Source organism: Manis javanica, chromosome 12 (genome assembly GCF_040802235.1).
Source record: "Manis javanica isolate MJ-LG chromosome 12, MJ_LKY, whole genome shotgun sequence".
Classification (NCBI taxonomy): domain Eukaryota; kingdom Metazoa; phylum Chordata; class Mammalia; order Pholidota; family Manidae; genus Manis; species Manis javanica.
This window is the reverse complement of record NC_133167.1, coordinates 93,859,986-93,875,628: the sequence shown is the minus strand read 5'-3', so window position 1 is coordinate 93,875,628 and position 15,643 is coordinate 93,859,986. Positions and strand designations below refer to the sequence as shown.

General features: G+C 38.4%; 1 protein-coding gene across 3 annotated transcripts in view; it reads left to right on the top strand.

Annotated features, from left to right (window-relative positions):
* The window catches only part of LONRF1 (LON peptidase N-terminal domain and ring finger 1), a 30,932-nt gene extending 16,083 nt beyond the window's left edge, over window positions 1–14,849 (top strand). The window contains exons 4-12 of one of the 3 annotated variants that reach the window (XM_036997444.2): window positions 80–229; window positions 761–1,001; window positions 1,084–1,180; window positions 1,621–1,735; window positions 4,884–5,005; window positions 7,407–7,565; window positions 7,670–7,832; window positions 10,886–11,038; window positions 13,487–14,849. In XM_036997444.2, the coding sequence (XP_036853339.2) occupies window positions 80–229; window positions 761–1,001; window positions 1,084–1,180; window positions 1,621–1,735; window positions 4,884–5,005; window positions 7,407–7,565; window positions 7,670–7,832; window positions 10,886–11,038; window positions 13,487–13,645 (1,359 nt within the window). In that variant the 3' untranslated portion in view covers window positions 13,646–14,849. Of the gene's footprint in view, window positions 1–79; window positions 230–760; window positions 1,002–1,083; window positions 1,181–1,620; window positions 1,736–4,883; window positions 5,006–7,406; window positions 7,566–7,669; window positions 7,833–9,446; window positions 9,827–10,825; window positions 11,039–13,486 lie in introns of those variants that run through there. The other 2 variants (XM_036997461.2, XM_036997453.2) reach the window with 2 other exon arrangements.
* The last annotated feature ends 794 nt before the right edge of the window (window positions 14,850–15,643 follow it).

Genomic DNA, 15,643 nt, shown 5'->3' with positions numbered 1-15,643 from the left:
AAATGTTAGGTAACTTTATATTAAATTATCCTTAACCAAGTATTTTGTTTCCATTACTTTTATAATATTTCTCTTACAGATTTTGTGTGATTTATTGTCACCTGAAAACTTAAAGGAAGGCCTGAAGGACTCTTCCTGGAGTTCATTATCATGTATTAAAAACAAGCCTTTTGGTTTCCCTTCAGTAATGGAAGGGTCTCACTCTGCCAGTGAGCTTGGCCAAGCCCAGGTAAGGAGGGAAAGAAGATGGTCATGGGCTGAGAGTATGTTTCTTTACAGTTAACATCTTCACTTTCCTAGTTTCAAGTGCTAGAATCTATCTAGGCACTTTTAACCTAAAGTGTTGTCTTAGTAGGGTTTTCTCTGTAGCCTTTCATTTTACACTAAAAATTTTTATATAAAATATTTATTCATTAATCACAATCTTAGGTCACCTGAATATCAGAAGACTTTTTTAATCTGTTGGAAAATATAGCACATTGTATTTATTTTAGTTTCCTCAGAGTTCAGTTCCTTGAACTCTGTTAGCTTAACTGCTTAAATTTCATTACAACGTAAGTCAGCTTGATGTCTAGGGCCACGTAAGTACTGGTAAAAATCATTTTTGTGCCAGGGCTTTAGAATTAAAAGTTGGTGTTGTGACATGAGCAGTAAAGTGAACATTATAAGACTTTGAAATTTCATTTCAGTTTGATTCTTGGTGAGAGCAATAAAGGGTAGTAAAGAAGGACAGTTATCCTTGTTAATTGTATTTTTGTAGAATGAAGAAATACCAGAGGTCACTTCAGAGCCTGTCAAAGGAAGCTTAAACCGTGCTAAGTCAGCACAGGCTATAAATTCAGCAGAAATGCCTGCCAGAGAGGACTGTTTAAAAAGAGTGTCTTCAGAACCTTTACTCTCTGTTCGAGAAAAAGGTGCTCTGCTGAAAAGAAAATTGTCTCTTTTAGACCAGGATGTGTTTATGAATGAAGACGGAAGAAATAAGCTTAAAAAACAAGGAGGTAAAAATTTCACTGCAGTTATATAAAGCACATGTATTTATTTAACTTTTTCTAAAAGATGATAACCCTGTCTCCTTAATAGAAACTCCTAATGAAGTCTGTACATTTTCATTAACTTATGGTGACATCCCAGAAGAATTAATAGATGTCTCAGATTTTGAATGTTCTCTCTGCATGAGGTAAGTGTATAAAATTTAATCAATGATGAGTATTTTATATTAATATAAATAAAATACAGAGTAGATAAAAGTAATTACTCTGGAATAATAGGCAATGTAAAGTAACAGAATACTGGACTAAAAACCAAAAGATAAGAATTTGAGTCTGTTTACCTTTCACACCTTGAACAGGTAATCTCTGAACCAGGTTTAGGTTTTCCTTATTTAGAAAGCAAGGTCATTATTTAATAGCCAATATTACAGTGTTGAAAAAGATCGAATGACTTAAACATAAAAAGTATCTGGGAAATTGTAAAGTCCCATAAAAGTTATACATATTACTGTTGAAACTTAGATGTACCCGTGGCTTTTAGGGTAAGAATTCTATTGTTATTAGTTTGTTCAGTTTTTCCAGTGGATAGTTTAATGTAAAAACTAATACGTATTTTCGTTGATTTCAGGTTGTTTTTTGAGCCAGTAACAACCCCTTGTGGACATTCATTCTGTAAGAATTGTCTTGAACGTTGTTTAGATCATACACCATATTGTCCTCTTTGCAAAGAAAGCCTAAAAGAGGTAAACATTTGTATATTTATCTGCTTATTGGTCTTAAGTTTGGCAACATGGTTTAATTTCCATTCAGCAGTAGAAATAATGATTACCACCTTCAGAGTAAATACATTGTATATGCTGAGTTACCCAAAGGATAATACTTTATTATCCATGTGCTAGTTTTGGAGAAAAGTGAGTTTGGAGCAGGTGGAGAAAGCAGAGAGATCCTGGACACCAAGCTCCCTGTACTTAATATTTTTTAGCAGAGGGGGTATGATCAAGGACCTGGTTAGGAATGAGTTCAATTTTAATGATGGCAATATGGGGAAAACCCAACTGCCCTGCTTCCCACCCCTAAAAATAGCTAGATTTCAGATTTAGTGCAGCCCCCTTAACATCTGGAACAACTCTGTCCATAGAACCTAAGCATTGATGGAAACTCTCTGAATTTATGCTGTCCAGTATTTGTACTCACCAGCCACATGTGATGATTAAGCACTTGAAATATGACTAAAGAACTGTATCTTTAATTTTGTTTAATTTTAATTAATTTACATTTAAATAGGCATGTGTGACTAGTAGCTACTACACTGGAAGGACAGCTCTAGAAAGTGGTAGACCGAAGAGCATGGGGGGACGGCTCAGCCTCCCATAACCTTTCTTGTACAGTCAGCAGTCCGAGCTGATCACCCGTGTCAGGCAAATAGCTAGGTCTCAGGTGGGTATCTTCCATAACCCATGGAGGACAGCACCCTCTGCATTGTGCCTGAGTGCCTGGAGATCCCCTGCAGTGAGGCCAAAGCCTTGTAGATCTGAGCTCCAGTTACATAGTGGTAGCAGGGGTGAGGGAGAGTGATTAAAATGGTGGATAATAGCATTGTTCAAAGAAAAAAGTCTCTTCTAAATACGAATAAAAAAATAGTAAAACCATTTTGCTTTTGAGAATACATTATTTCCTATATATAAAATACAACTTTCTATAGATAGCATAATAGCATATTGTTACATCTGATATGGGTTTTGCATGACAAACCCATATGCAAAATGCAAACCATATACGGAATGTTTGCAAAGTCAGGAAACAAACTTAATTCTTAATAAGAGTTTGTTAGTTACATTTTCAACTCATGTACTCAATGTTTTCAGGTGAAGTACTCTAAACATGCTATTTTCCCTATGTCTCCTGCATTTTTAGAACTTCGTCAGTATATTTATTATGCTTTTTTTTCAGATTGAGTATCAGATACATTGCTTTAAATTTAAATCACCTGAAAAAAAAAAAAGGAGTTTGTAGGAAAACAAGATAAGCATATGGTTGAAAAATATAACTAACATACTGTTTAAAAATCATTTTTTCCTCGGTCCTAATTTTGAAGACACCCTGCATAATATAATTAGCATGATCCAAATATATACTTAAAAAATGAAATTGAGATGCTGTATACTTTCATGCTTTTCCAGCTTGTCATTTTATTTTGCCCATTTTTTCATTTGAATATATTTTAAAGATAATGAAGTTTGTAGCAACATAATAGCCGAGTGATGTAATATTTCCCTATTGGTGTGTATGTAAATTGTTTTTCTTTCTCTTTGTACACTATGCTTTGTATCTTTGACTATTTCCTTAGGGTAAGTTCCTGGGAGGTGAATTACTGGATTAAAGACCATAAATTTTTAAGACTCTTAAAACCAGTTGCCAGATTGCCTAGGTCCCCCGAAATGTTGTACAAATTTAGATTCCTACTAGTAATGTAACAGAGGCCATATTTCCCCCAATTTAATACATGAATATTAAATTTTAAAGTGGCTTTACTAATTTAATAGACAGTGGTAATAAATTGCTTTTATTAATGTCTGTAAGTTGATTAATTGTATAGTAAACTCCTCATTATCTGTATCATCTGCTCCAGAGTACCTCTCTCCAGGCTATAGCCCACTGGTTCCCAAAGTATGCTCCCCCGACCAGCAATATCTGTATCCCCTGGGAACTTGTCAGAAACACAAATTCTCAGACCCTTCTCCAGGGCCATGAAACCAGAAACTCTGGGATGGGCTCAGCAATCTGTATTGTAACAAGCCCTGCCTAGTTCGTAATGTTTGAAAACCGCCACTATCACCCATCTCCCAACCTCTTGTTCCTCACTGGATAATGACAAAACCCTTGTTTTTGCTGGATCAACAGATTAAAGGAGGGCTTCTCTTAATCTTGTGATTGTTTCCCAAGAGTTTTTCCTCACTGCTTTTATTAAATACATTCATACTGCTCATCATCTTTGTCCAAAACTGTGCACACACTGGCTGGTCCCTGTGGCTCTCTGCATTTTTTAGTTTGGGTACAGATAGAGTGTGTGTCCCTGTCCAGGAAACACAGTGCAGCATATGGCGACCACCTTCTGTATGATAAAGGAAGTAAAATAGGTGCTTCTGGGGGACAGAAAAAGAATTAAGGAAGACTTTATGGAAAGGATAAAGTTGAAGCCAGACCTTGAGGGAAAGATAACCTCCTCATGGGCAGGAGTGGGTAAGGTGGCTTTTAGCAGGTGGACTAGAAAATAACACAAAGATGCACCAGGGGGACGGTTTTTCAGAGTATTAAGGGAGTGGTACCAATGTACCATTTTATACAGAATCAAGTGGATTGTGTAAGAAAAGCAGCCTCTTAATATGGTTCTGAATTACAGTGGAATGAAAATGGAAAGAAATCTGAAGTAAATATTGGAAACTCTGCCACTGACACTGGGAACCTCAGAAAAGGGACTAGTTTTGCTTTTCTTGAGTAAAGCAAATGAATTTTTTTCTTCATCCCTTACCTTATTTTTGTTTCTCCATTAAAATATTAGTTTTAAGGACCCATGAGGCTCAGGTGGAAATTGGCCTTTTGTGTGGGAGATGGCAGGGGCTGGGCAGACTCCTCCTAGTAAGGGTCGGTGATCACAGAAGACAAGGGTCTTCTCTACAGGGCTAGCTGCACGTTGCAGCCATGTGCCTTTGCTGCTCTTGGGCAAAGCCTCAGACAGGCTGCTGTGATCAGCATCATCCTTTGTAACGTTCCGCCTCACTAATTAAATTCATTCAGAATTGACGGTATGAATATGTAATACCCGTTAAGCTGTTGTGCCTGTCTTATACTGTAGGAAAAAGTGCTGGCATGTCAAATAATACTGTCTTTCAGTATCTAGCAGATAGGAGGTACTGTGTCACACAGCTCTTGGAAGAATTAATAGTGAAGTACCTGCCTGATGAGCTGTCTGAGAGGAAAAAAACATACGATGAAGAAACTGCTGAACTCTCACAGTAAGTTTCTTCTCATAAAGGTTAACATAATCTAATAATTAACTACCGCCCTTCCAAACAGCCAGGAGAGACCTCACAGCAAGCTGGATCCTGTCTTAACTTCAACTCAGTCTGGTGAAGGGTGTATTTTAAACAAATAGTGGTCAGCTTTCTCTGTCCTCAACAGAATTTTTTTCAAAGTTCCTTTGGTAACTTCCAGATGTTCTGTGAGGAATTACTGGCTCAGCTCTTGCACTGAAGTAGTGTTTTAGGTGAGGGAAGGGTTTCCTTCAAGGACCTCAGCCTGCAGGCGGGGCCAGAGGAAGGCTGAGACTAGATGGTCAGATTGGCAGGGGGGTTAGCTAGTTACAGCTTGGAAAGGGGATGGGACCTTGAAGCCTGAGACTGAAATTGGAAGCTGGGGACGACTTAGGGGCCAAATTGTCAATTAATGAAGATTATTCACTGGTAGCAGAGTTAAGTTAGCATCAGCAAGGTGTAAAGCCTGGCGAGTAAGAGCAAGCACATCATGGCCAGTCGCGGCTGGGTGTGTCGGACCTGGCCTTGTGGCTCTGTAACCTTCTCCCTTTCTTTTCATTTGATGTCTTTCCTCCTTTCACCAGTCACATGAGTCTTTCTCTTAGTTTTTTTCTTAGTTTTTTAATGTCTTTTTCTTTCACTTTCTTCTAACGGAACACATTGCAGAACAAAACTACATTTTTCATATGCTGTTTTTAGTTAACCACTTCTTGTTACCATTATTTTCAAACTACACATTGAACATTTTATATTTTTCACTTTCCAAGACTAAGGTTACTGCTTACAACCTTTCCTCTTTCAATATGTTTCCACCAAATGCCTGGTTTGGACCAGTGGGCTTTTTTGATAGATGGAAGATAGCCAATCTTAACGTTAAAGAAATGGATCATTTGTTTGTCTTCCCAGGGAACTGATATTTTATTGTGTAATTTTACAGTAGAAAGTATTTTGATGTGAGGGTTATGAACCTTTTTGATGCACACAGCAAAAAACTAGATGTTAAGAAAGCCACAGATGTACTTCTGAAATCTTAAACGTGACACACAGCCAGAGCCCCCTCCCCCAGAAGAGCAGGATCTGTGAATGGCAGATTGGTTAGTAATGTGGTGGGGAGCTGAGAGTCATGGAGAGAAGCTTCCAGGAATCTTGCTGCTTAGTAACAGGGCTAGTTCTTAAGGTTAGCTTATGCCCTGGTGCTAAGTTTTGCCAGTTAATAGATATACTGGGTTTTTTGCAGTTCTTATATTCATAAGTAGAGTGCTCAATGATGGGAGAATACACATTTTTTTAAAGTAGGGGAACTAGCACTTGGATTTTGCACGTTTTTGTTAAATACTACTTTATGTATAAGTAATGTATGATCTTTCTGGAGAAAAACCAAAAGATGCAAATGACCAGGGCAGAAAAAGAATCATAATCTGTAAACCAAGGGAAGTCACCACTGGCATTTTGGTATATATCTTTCCAGATTTTAATATATATAAATGCATTTTAAACAAAAGTGGGATCATTTTATTCATATTATTCTATAAGATCCTTTTCTCATTAATAAAAATGTTTTCTTCTAAGTCAGTATGTACATGTCATTTTTTTATGGAAAAGTAGCCTTCCATTTCATGGTTATATCCTTTCTGCTTCTAAGTTTTGGTTACTATACCCAGTGTAACACTAAACATTCTTAAAGTACTTGTAGAACTATTTGTAAAAGTGAACCTGTTGGTTCAAAGGATATGAACTTTTTTTTTTAAGTTTTGACAGATACAGCCAAATTCTTCTTGAGTGTGTTCTCCCGTTTTAAGCTGCCCCCTGTACTGTCAGTTTTTCCCTTACCCTTGGGAAAACCAGGCACTGCCTTTATCCTTCTTATTTCCTGCCAACCTGGCAATGAAAAATGTGTATCATTTTAATTTAAATCCGAAAGGAAATGTTACCAAATTATCTGTTTTGGGTGGTGCATTTGAAAATATTTTAGTGATTTGCTTTCATCTATTGGGGAGATTTTTTATTATTATTATTACCTAAGAAGTAACTAAGTGTTTTATAGATCATATATATTAACTCTATCATTACAAATATTTTTTAAAAAATTTTAATATAAATGACTAATTATAATCAGTTGCCTTTTTATTGAGAAAGATACTTAGCTTTATACTTGGTATCTCAAATTCAGATTTACTCAAATAAGATCACAGGTAGATTCTTACCTAGTATTAATATTGTATCAGCTTAATGAGAAGGAAACTAATTCTTGTTCCTGCCAAGAATAAAAACCACCTTATTTAGAACTAATTTCTTTCTGTTGTGTATTAATTTACTAATATTGCAAGCTACACTCACACTTGTACGTTCAGATATATAATAATCAAGCATTTTTCTTCTTCAGCTTGACCAAGAATGTTCCAATATTTGTTTGCACTATGGCCTACCCCACTGTGCCTTGCCCTCTTCATGTATTTGAGCCAAGATATAGACTGATGATTCGAAGAAGCATACAGACTGGAACTAAACAGTTTGGGATGTGTGTCAGTGATGCACAGAATAGGTATGCGTCTTGTGTGCATAAATATCTTTATTTACACTGGACCTTCCTTAGAATCCTTGCAGGCTTCTTGCTTGAACTTTGATATTAATCCATTTTTCTTTCAGTTTTGCAGATTACGGTTGCATGTTACAAATTAGAAATGTACATTTCTTACCTGATGGAAGGTCTGTGGTTGATACAGTTGGAGGAAAGCGGTTTAGGGTTTTAAAAAGAGGAATGAAAGATGGATATTGCACTGCAGACATTGAATATCTGGAAGATGTTAAGGTATTAAAAAATATTCTTTTCTAGCACACTTTGGTATACTCTGTCCTAGCCATTGTACAGGCTCACAGGCTGATATTTCTGGGCACATGCAACAGTTCTTCACATCAGAGAGTCTCATCGATATTTAATACAGATTAAATTCCAGTTAACTTTTTCTTATAAGTTCCAAGAGCTTGGGAGAACAGAACATAGATCCTCTTCATTTCTACAGCACAGTGCCTGGAATGTATATGTGCACATGTGCATGTGTATGTGGGTGCTGTAAGTATTTAACAATAGCAGTTGATCCAGCTGACCTGTCAACCCATCTAAGTTATAAAGGCTGCTAGTCCCTTCCCTTTTTATTGTGAATGTTTTAGTAGTCAAAGCTGATATAATCAGCAGATTGAAATTTGATGTAAAGGTAGATACATAAAATCTTTTAAGATTTGTTCTATATATTAAGATATGCCTGAGATAACCTTGACGATAAAATAGACACAGCCGGGTGCCGTGCTCAGACTCCAGAGCATCACAGGTGAAGTGTCGTCATTAGACTTATTGGCGACATCTACCTGGGGAAGGTGGTTGTGATAGCTTTCTTGGACAGGGTTCTTGTAAGTGGCCCTTTTGATGTTTGCAATGCCTCATTTACCATCTGCAATGACTTTAGGTACCAGACAAATGATTTGCAATTCTATAACTACCAAATTAAAGGCAATTTCTTTTGGAAAGGCATTATAAAAACCTAGGTCTTATACTATCCCTTATTCATTGATCTATTTGGCTCCCTTCATTTCAATTAGTAATTATCGAATGTTGGCATTGAGCATTTCTATGCACATTAACTCACTGAATTTTCAAAACTCTATGAGATAGTAGATGAAGAAAGTGAGATTCAAGGCTGTGAATTAATTTGCCTAAGATCCTATAGGTAACATGGCAAAAATTATTCAAAGTCAGCTCCAGATGCTATGCCGTATCCTTAGGCCATGTTGCCTCTCAGCTGGTAAACTTCGTTAGTCTGATATTACCTATCCTGCCTTATTATAAAGATGCTACGGGGATACTTCACTTTGCCCAATAGGCCAAAAGTGTTGTGAGAGTTGACATTTTGAGTTGATTAATAGAATCTGCCTTAGACAGGCTTGGCTAATGGAATCATTTGCTGAAGGCAGTCTTCTTTATAAAACTAATAACCATATTTTACTTTTATGCAAATTTACACTTCCATATATTAAACTTGATGACAAAATTCCTTTAGTATGTGGCTAAACTTACGACTATAAGTAAAGATAAATATATGACAATTGAATAGTATATTGAAAGCATTATGGATCTAATGTTTAGAAAACTGACCTCTCTGTGTCTTTGTGATCTTAGGAAGGTCTAGTGATTTTCCTCATCTATATGATGATTTCTTGTCAAATTTGTTTTTATATCAAAATCTTCTTTTCCCTTAGTGTAAAAATTCTATTTTCTGTGACTTATAATGAAATTTTAAACCATTACATATTTTCAGTGAAATCCCTTAACTTTAAAAGCTTGCTTTTAAAAATCCTTCTGATTTCTTTGCTAGCTTTTTACTTTTTCCATTTCAGACTCTCATCATTTTTATCATTCCTTATTTACCAGAGCCCATGGTTTGTTTCCTTCAATTTTCTAAGGCTGCAAAGCAGATGTTTTTTTCTTTTTTAACAGTTTTAACCAGTCACATGTTTGTTTATTGCTCAAATCAAGATCAACGTGTGTCATCATAGACTGAATCTTTAATCGTTTCAAGACTGGAATTCTCCAATCATAAGATTCCTCTACCTTTTTTTTTAAATTCATTTTTAGTGTGGTAAAATACATGTATATATAAAGTAAAAGTTACCATTTTAACCATTTGTAAGTATACAGTTTATTGGCATCCAGTACATTCACATGGTTGTACAAAAAGCAGATGGTTCATTAAAACATTATTTGTATTTTTCATTTCAAAGCTTTCAAAAATAAAAGTGTGTTCTTTCATCTCTTGTGTGCCATAGTCTTGCCTTTTCTATTTCAGAATGTTCAGAGTCCCTCTGTTGTTTTTATATTGAGTCATCCTTGAAGGATGAAAGGCTGAGTCAGGCATGGTATTTACTCACGAGTTCACATATATGAAAGCACACTCTCCCTGGCGCCAAGTGAGTGGTGTGTAGGTGCGTGTGAAAGAGACCCATGTAAGACACATGAGTTATTGTTCCATCTTCTCACCTGCCTTCTGTGAGACCACTCCCCCAGATCTGAGGCTGGGAGGCCAATGCATTTAATTTAACATTTGCAGTTTGGTGATCCAGTAGCCTGAAGGGCGCACAGAGGGATGATGGAGGTAACCAGAGTCTTGGGCTTGTACAGCGAAAGTCCGTCACTGCATAATTTATTCTGTCTTTTTATATGCACTTTTATACTTTGTTGCACACACACACGTATATACTTTTACTTATATACTTTATATATCTATATTTATATACTATATATACACATGCACACACACATATATACATACACTTTTTATATTGTTGCAGTTTTTTTGTTTGTGTGTTTTGACCTCGTTCTCTGGTAGAGATGCAATTATACTTGACCTTCCCCCTGCCTCTGCCTCCTGACACATCACCTGCACCGTAAACCTCCCCCTCCATCCTCCCATTATTATAGCAACTGTATTCTGCTTTTTTATCCCATTGCTTTCAAAAGCCATTGATCCATGAAGACGAGGAATTCCAAGTTTCGTAGACCTTCCTCCAGGGCCTCACCCTCTGTCCCCATGGGAAGCTGTCGGTAGGGTCCTGCAGTACGGCACTGCCGCCTCAGCACTGCAGGCGGGAGGGCAGGCCTCACTGTCTTTCTCTAGTCTGGCCCATTGGCACCGTGTGGGGCAGGACTGTGTGACATCCATTGCATAAGAATAGTGCTCTCTGATCCAGAACTGAAATAGGTATTCCCTGTTTTTTGATGTGACTTTTTTTTTATTGTTTTTATTTCTGTAGGGTTGGTGACGTGGACAGGAAGATTAGACACAGAAGTCTTACTGAGTGTTGTGTTTCTAGGTTGAGAATGAAGGTGACATAGAGAACCTCAGACAGCTCCACGATTGGGTGTACTCTCAAGCCTGCAGCTGGTTTCAGAATTTAAGGGACAGATTTCGAAGCCAGATTCTTCAGCACTTTGGATCAATGCCTGGGAGGGAGGAAAACCTTCAGGTATGATGGCCTCGATGTTATTTCCAGAATTCTCACTTTTTTGTAAACCCAAATTAGATTTTTAAGTTTCTTTTTTCATTTTCCTTCTTACACAGCATTTATTTTGTGCGTCCTTCATCACCCCTTTGACCACCAGCCCCTGCCTGTCGTCAGAATCGTGACCCTATTCTCTAGAGCAGTGGTGGGCACTACGTTTTGTATAGGAAGGGGATGGAAATAGGTGTTCGCTGAAATTCCTGTAGGAGTGAGTACCAGAGAAGGGGAAAGGCCTTCACTGAGGATTTGCAAGGAGGAGGGATAAGGAACTTGAAATGGGACATAGTGTGCCATCTAGAAGATTGTGACTAGAAGACAGATGTGCCTTTGAGCCAGTCAGCTCTTACTGTCATTCTTTGACAGTTGAGAGATGAATCATTTTCTATATATTTAAGTCTTTTCCTACCTCTCCCTTTATCCCCAACTTTTTACCCTGCCATTTCATTTTTGTCTCTTCATGTGTAGTACTTCACTCCTGAAGATGCTGTTCTTACAGTCTTACACAAGTACTTAGAGTTACATCTATGCTTAATCTAGTTAATGGATAGCAGGCAAGCAGGTCTATAGCAGCAGGCATAAAAGAATGGTCCCTATCCTGGAAAATCAGACTATAGACTCACCAAAGCACTAACTTGAGGCATAAGCATTTTGAGGTGAATTGAGTAAAATGTGGTCACCAGGTACATTTCATAAAGGAATGACTGTAAGTAAATATATGAAGATGGAGAGGTAATAGGTCCCACTGTACTGGGTACTGCCTCTCATTCCACTGTTCAAAGGTTGGCCTTACTCTCTGAATCCCAGTTGAATCCTTTACCTGAACTTGAAATTTCAGTATCAGGCCGTCTCCAAATTGAGTCCTCATTCTGTGATGAGCATCTTATCAGTTGCGACACATTTGTTTGTTCGTGGCTACTTGAGTCTGATTAAATGTAATAGAAATAGCCTTTGATAAGCACAAAACTGAGTACCTTTTAAAAGTGCACACCCAACATGGCTTTCTCGTCGCCTTCACCACCGATGCCTTTCATTCTCCAGTCCTCTACCACTGCTTCCTATTAGTAGCACCGTGTACGTCAGGACGCCCTCAGGAAAACAGGAGCAGCCACCCTGCATATTCAGGAATGCAGGGTTTACTGCAGGGCACAGAGTTGCCACACTGTTGGGAAAGCCGGAGGAATGAAGATCAGGGACATCCGTCACCACAGATCCCCGCCTGCCACAGCGAAGCCCTGTGCTTCTCAAGAATATCCAGGGAGGCTGCTGTATTTCTGGGGAAGACCAGGGAGGGACGTCCCCACCGGTATCTCAGTCTGCAGCTGTGCAGCAGGTGGTTCTCAGGAATTCTCTGGAATCTTCTACAAATCTCACATCTGTCCACAGTTTGCAACAATCTCCAGAGAATAATGGCTTCTTCTCTTCCAACATGCACATCCCACAGGAGTGCCTCTCATTGGCCAAGTTCCAAGAACCATGAGGAAAGGGGTTCTGGGAAATGTAGTTCCTGCCGTCTCTGAATACAGTGGGTGGTAGTGATGTTAGGTAGAGAACAGACCGTACACAAGTGTAGAAATCTGGTTTGGTTCTAAAAGGAGTGTATTGATGTCATAGCTCTTTTTATCATTCTGAAACTTCATGTTTGGGGTTCAATAAAAAGCCGTTCAGTGTCCCACACGGGTGACTGAAAAATCCTTTTATATAAATTCCTGGTTCTTCCATATCTGGTAGTCAGGCCTTGCTACATCAGAGGGACTTCCTTGATGGAAATATGTTTGTATTTTTCAAAGGAAACTATAAGTTGAGCCCTTCCCTTATACCTTAGCTCTTTCCTAGGATTGCACAGTTATTGGAAGACATTGAAAAATATCAAGTTAACTTTTCTCAATGTTTTAAGTATACTTACATATGTTTTTAAGAAGGTGGTTCTCAACTAGGACAGTTTGCTGCCATGGTACATTCAACCATATCTGGATACACTTGTTACCGTCACAGCTGGGGAGGTGCTCCTGGCGTCTTAGTAGATAAGAGATCAGAGATGTTGCCGACATGCACGGGACGGCCTGCACAACAAGGAATTCCCTGGCCCCAAGCATCAGCAGCCTGCAGTCAGGAAACCCTGCTTCCAGGCAGTGCATGCAGAGGAAGGAGTGTCGGCTTTGGAGTCAGGTCCAGATCGGAATCTTGGCTCTGCTCTATCTGAGCTGAGTGATCTTGGACCATTTGCATTACACTTTGGAGCCTCAGTTTCCCCATTTTATATGGACATCACACTAACCTTCCTTCTATGACTTAGAATCGAGGTAGGACCTAACCCATAGTAGTGCTCACCAAAGTGGCTGTTGGTGTTCTGTTACTGTTCTGGTTACATAAAAATCCATCTTGCTAACACTGTAAAATGTCGGTCGTTTTCAGGCAACCCCTAACGGGCCTGCGTGGTGTTGGTGGCTTCTCGCGGTGCTTCCCGTAGATCCCCGGTATCAGCTGTCCGTTTTGTCAATGAAGTCTTTGAAAGAACGGCTGACAAAGATACAGCATATACTGACCTATTTTTCTAGAGACCAATCTAAGTAACCGACTGCTTAGATCTTCCTTTCAAAGTCGCCCTGATCTGGCTGTGCCGACGGCCAGGTTGTCCGCTGCCTTTGCACATCCAGTGCTGGTTTGAGAAATGTAATGAAACTATCATTTTGGGTTTTTTTTTTTTCTTCAACTTCCCGAATCATGTGGTTCTGCAAACGAATACCTTCAACTAGGATTTAGACCACTAAGAACTTGCACAGAAAAACACGCACTGAATGTGTGTGGAACCTCGACGTCGTGATGAAGTTGCACTATGTACCATATTCTCAAATGAGATGAGAACTCCGCGTATGTGTGTGTGTGTGTGTGTGTGTGTGTGTGTGTGTGTGTGTATGTGCGCGCGCGCGTGCATGCGCGTGTGTGCATTTTCTCTGGCTTTAAGATTTTAAAAGAAAAAAAGCCATAGAGAGCAGAACTTACTGAGAGTCGTTTATTGCCCAAGTTTACAATAGTAACAATACAAATTTTTGCAAATTGAATTTGCCTCAGATTTATCTGTCCTAATGCTTCTATTTGCACAAGTGTGTAAGCTATGATACTGAGCATCACTCTGTTGGAAATACTGCTCTTGCTCAACTGTCTTGACCATTGACTATGACAGTTTCTTATTTATGTAAATACTTGCATCCCAGTGGCCAGCAGGCATTGGCTGGAGAACCCAGAGCCAGTTTTCAGGAACAGTTGCAAACCTTACATGGTACTTACTGTGCATCTATTCATAAACACTTAAAACTGTGAAAATATGGTTTACATTTAATTGTACATAAAGGTAAGTGGAGAACTCAATTCCGTACCAGTTAGTTTGTACATTTTAGGGGGCTTTTCACATTAACTGCCCATCTATATAATTTATAGTTTGACATGATGTGTTTGTTTAAAAGTGTTACATAGCATAAACCCTTTAAGGATATGGGGGAGGAGAGGAAGCTTAATGTAGAACTAAGCTTTTCAAGTATGTTTTAGTTTTTAATTCTGGCCTTGGTGCAGAAGTTAGTTATGCCTTACTCATACCACAGTTAGATGACCGTGCTGTGACATGGTTTATATTCATGCTGTCCTAGAGACTTTTGTAATTATTTGTTGCAAAGTTGTGACTGTCCCTATTAACTTTCTTTTGTGTAAGTAATTTGTAAAAAATTTCTTAAATTTTTTGCTTTTGCTTATTTAATTTTGAATAAAAGCTGAATTCATACTAGTTTCTTTCTTAAATTTTAGGTCATTCTCAAAAAATCAGTGAACTCAAACTACATGTAGTACAGATGAGACTGTTTTCTGACATGACACATAGGCGATAGCTTTCAAAATACTTTTTTTTTTTGGTCATTTTCGACCAAACAATGCAATGTCTTATAGAGGTTTGGGACCCCTAGGATCATCCTCTAAAACACTATTTTTCAACCATTTCCCTTTAGATAAAGATGAAATTCTTATGTATATACGACTTTCACTTGAGAATTTTCTTGGTTAAACAGACTTGACCATATCAGCCCTCAATATCCCAGCTAGGATTTTTCAAATTAAATAAGTCATCTTTTGTTTCTTTTTTTTTATTAAGGTATCATTGATATACTCTTACGAAGGTTTTACAAGAAAAATAATGTGGTTATTACATTCACCCTTATTATCGAGTTGCCCCCATGCCCCATTGCAGTCACTGTCCATCAGTGTAGTAAGATGCCACAGAGTCCCTACTTCTCTGTACCACACTGTCTTCCCTGTGACCCCATGGGCACTAATCTCGATACCCCACAATCCCCTTCTCCCTCCCTTCCCACCTGCCCTTCCTCACCCCTCCCCTTTGGTAACCGCTAGTGCCTTCTTGGAGTCTGTGAGTCTGTTGCTATTTTGTTCCTTCAGTTTTGCTTCATTGTTATACTCCACAAATGAGGGAAATCATTTGATATTTGTCTTTCTCTGCCCGACTTATTTCACTGAGCATAATACCCTCTAGCTCCATCCAGGTTGTTGCAAATGGTAGGATTTGTTTCT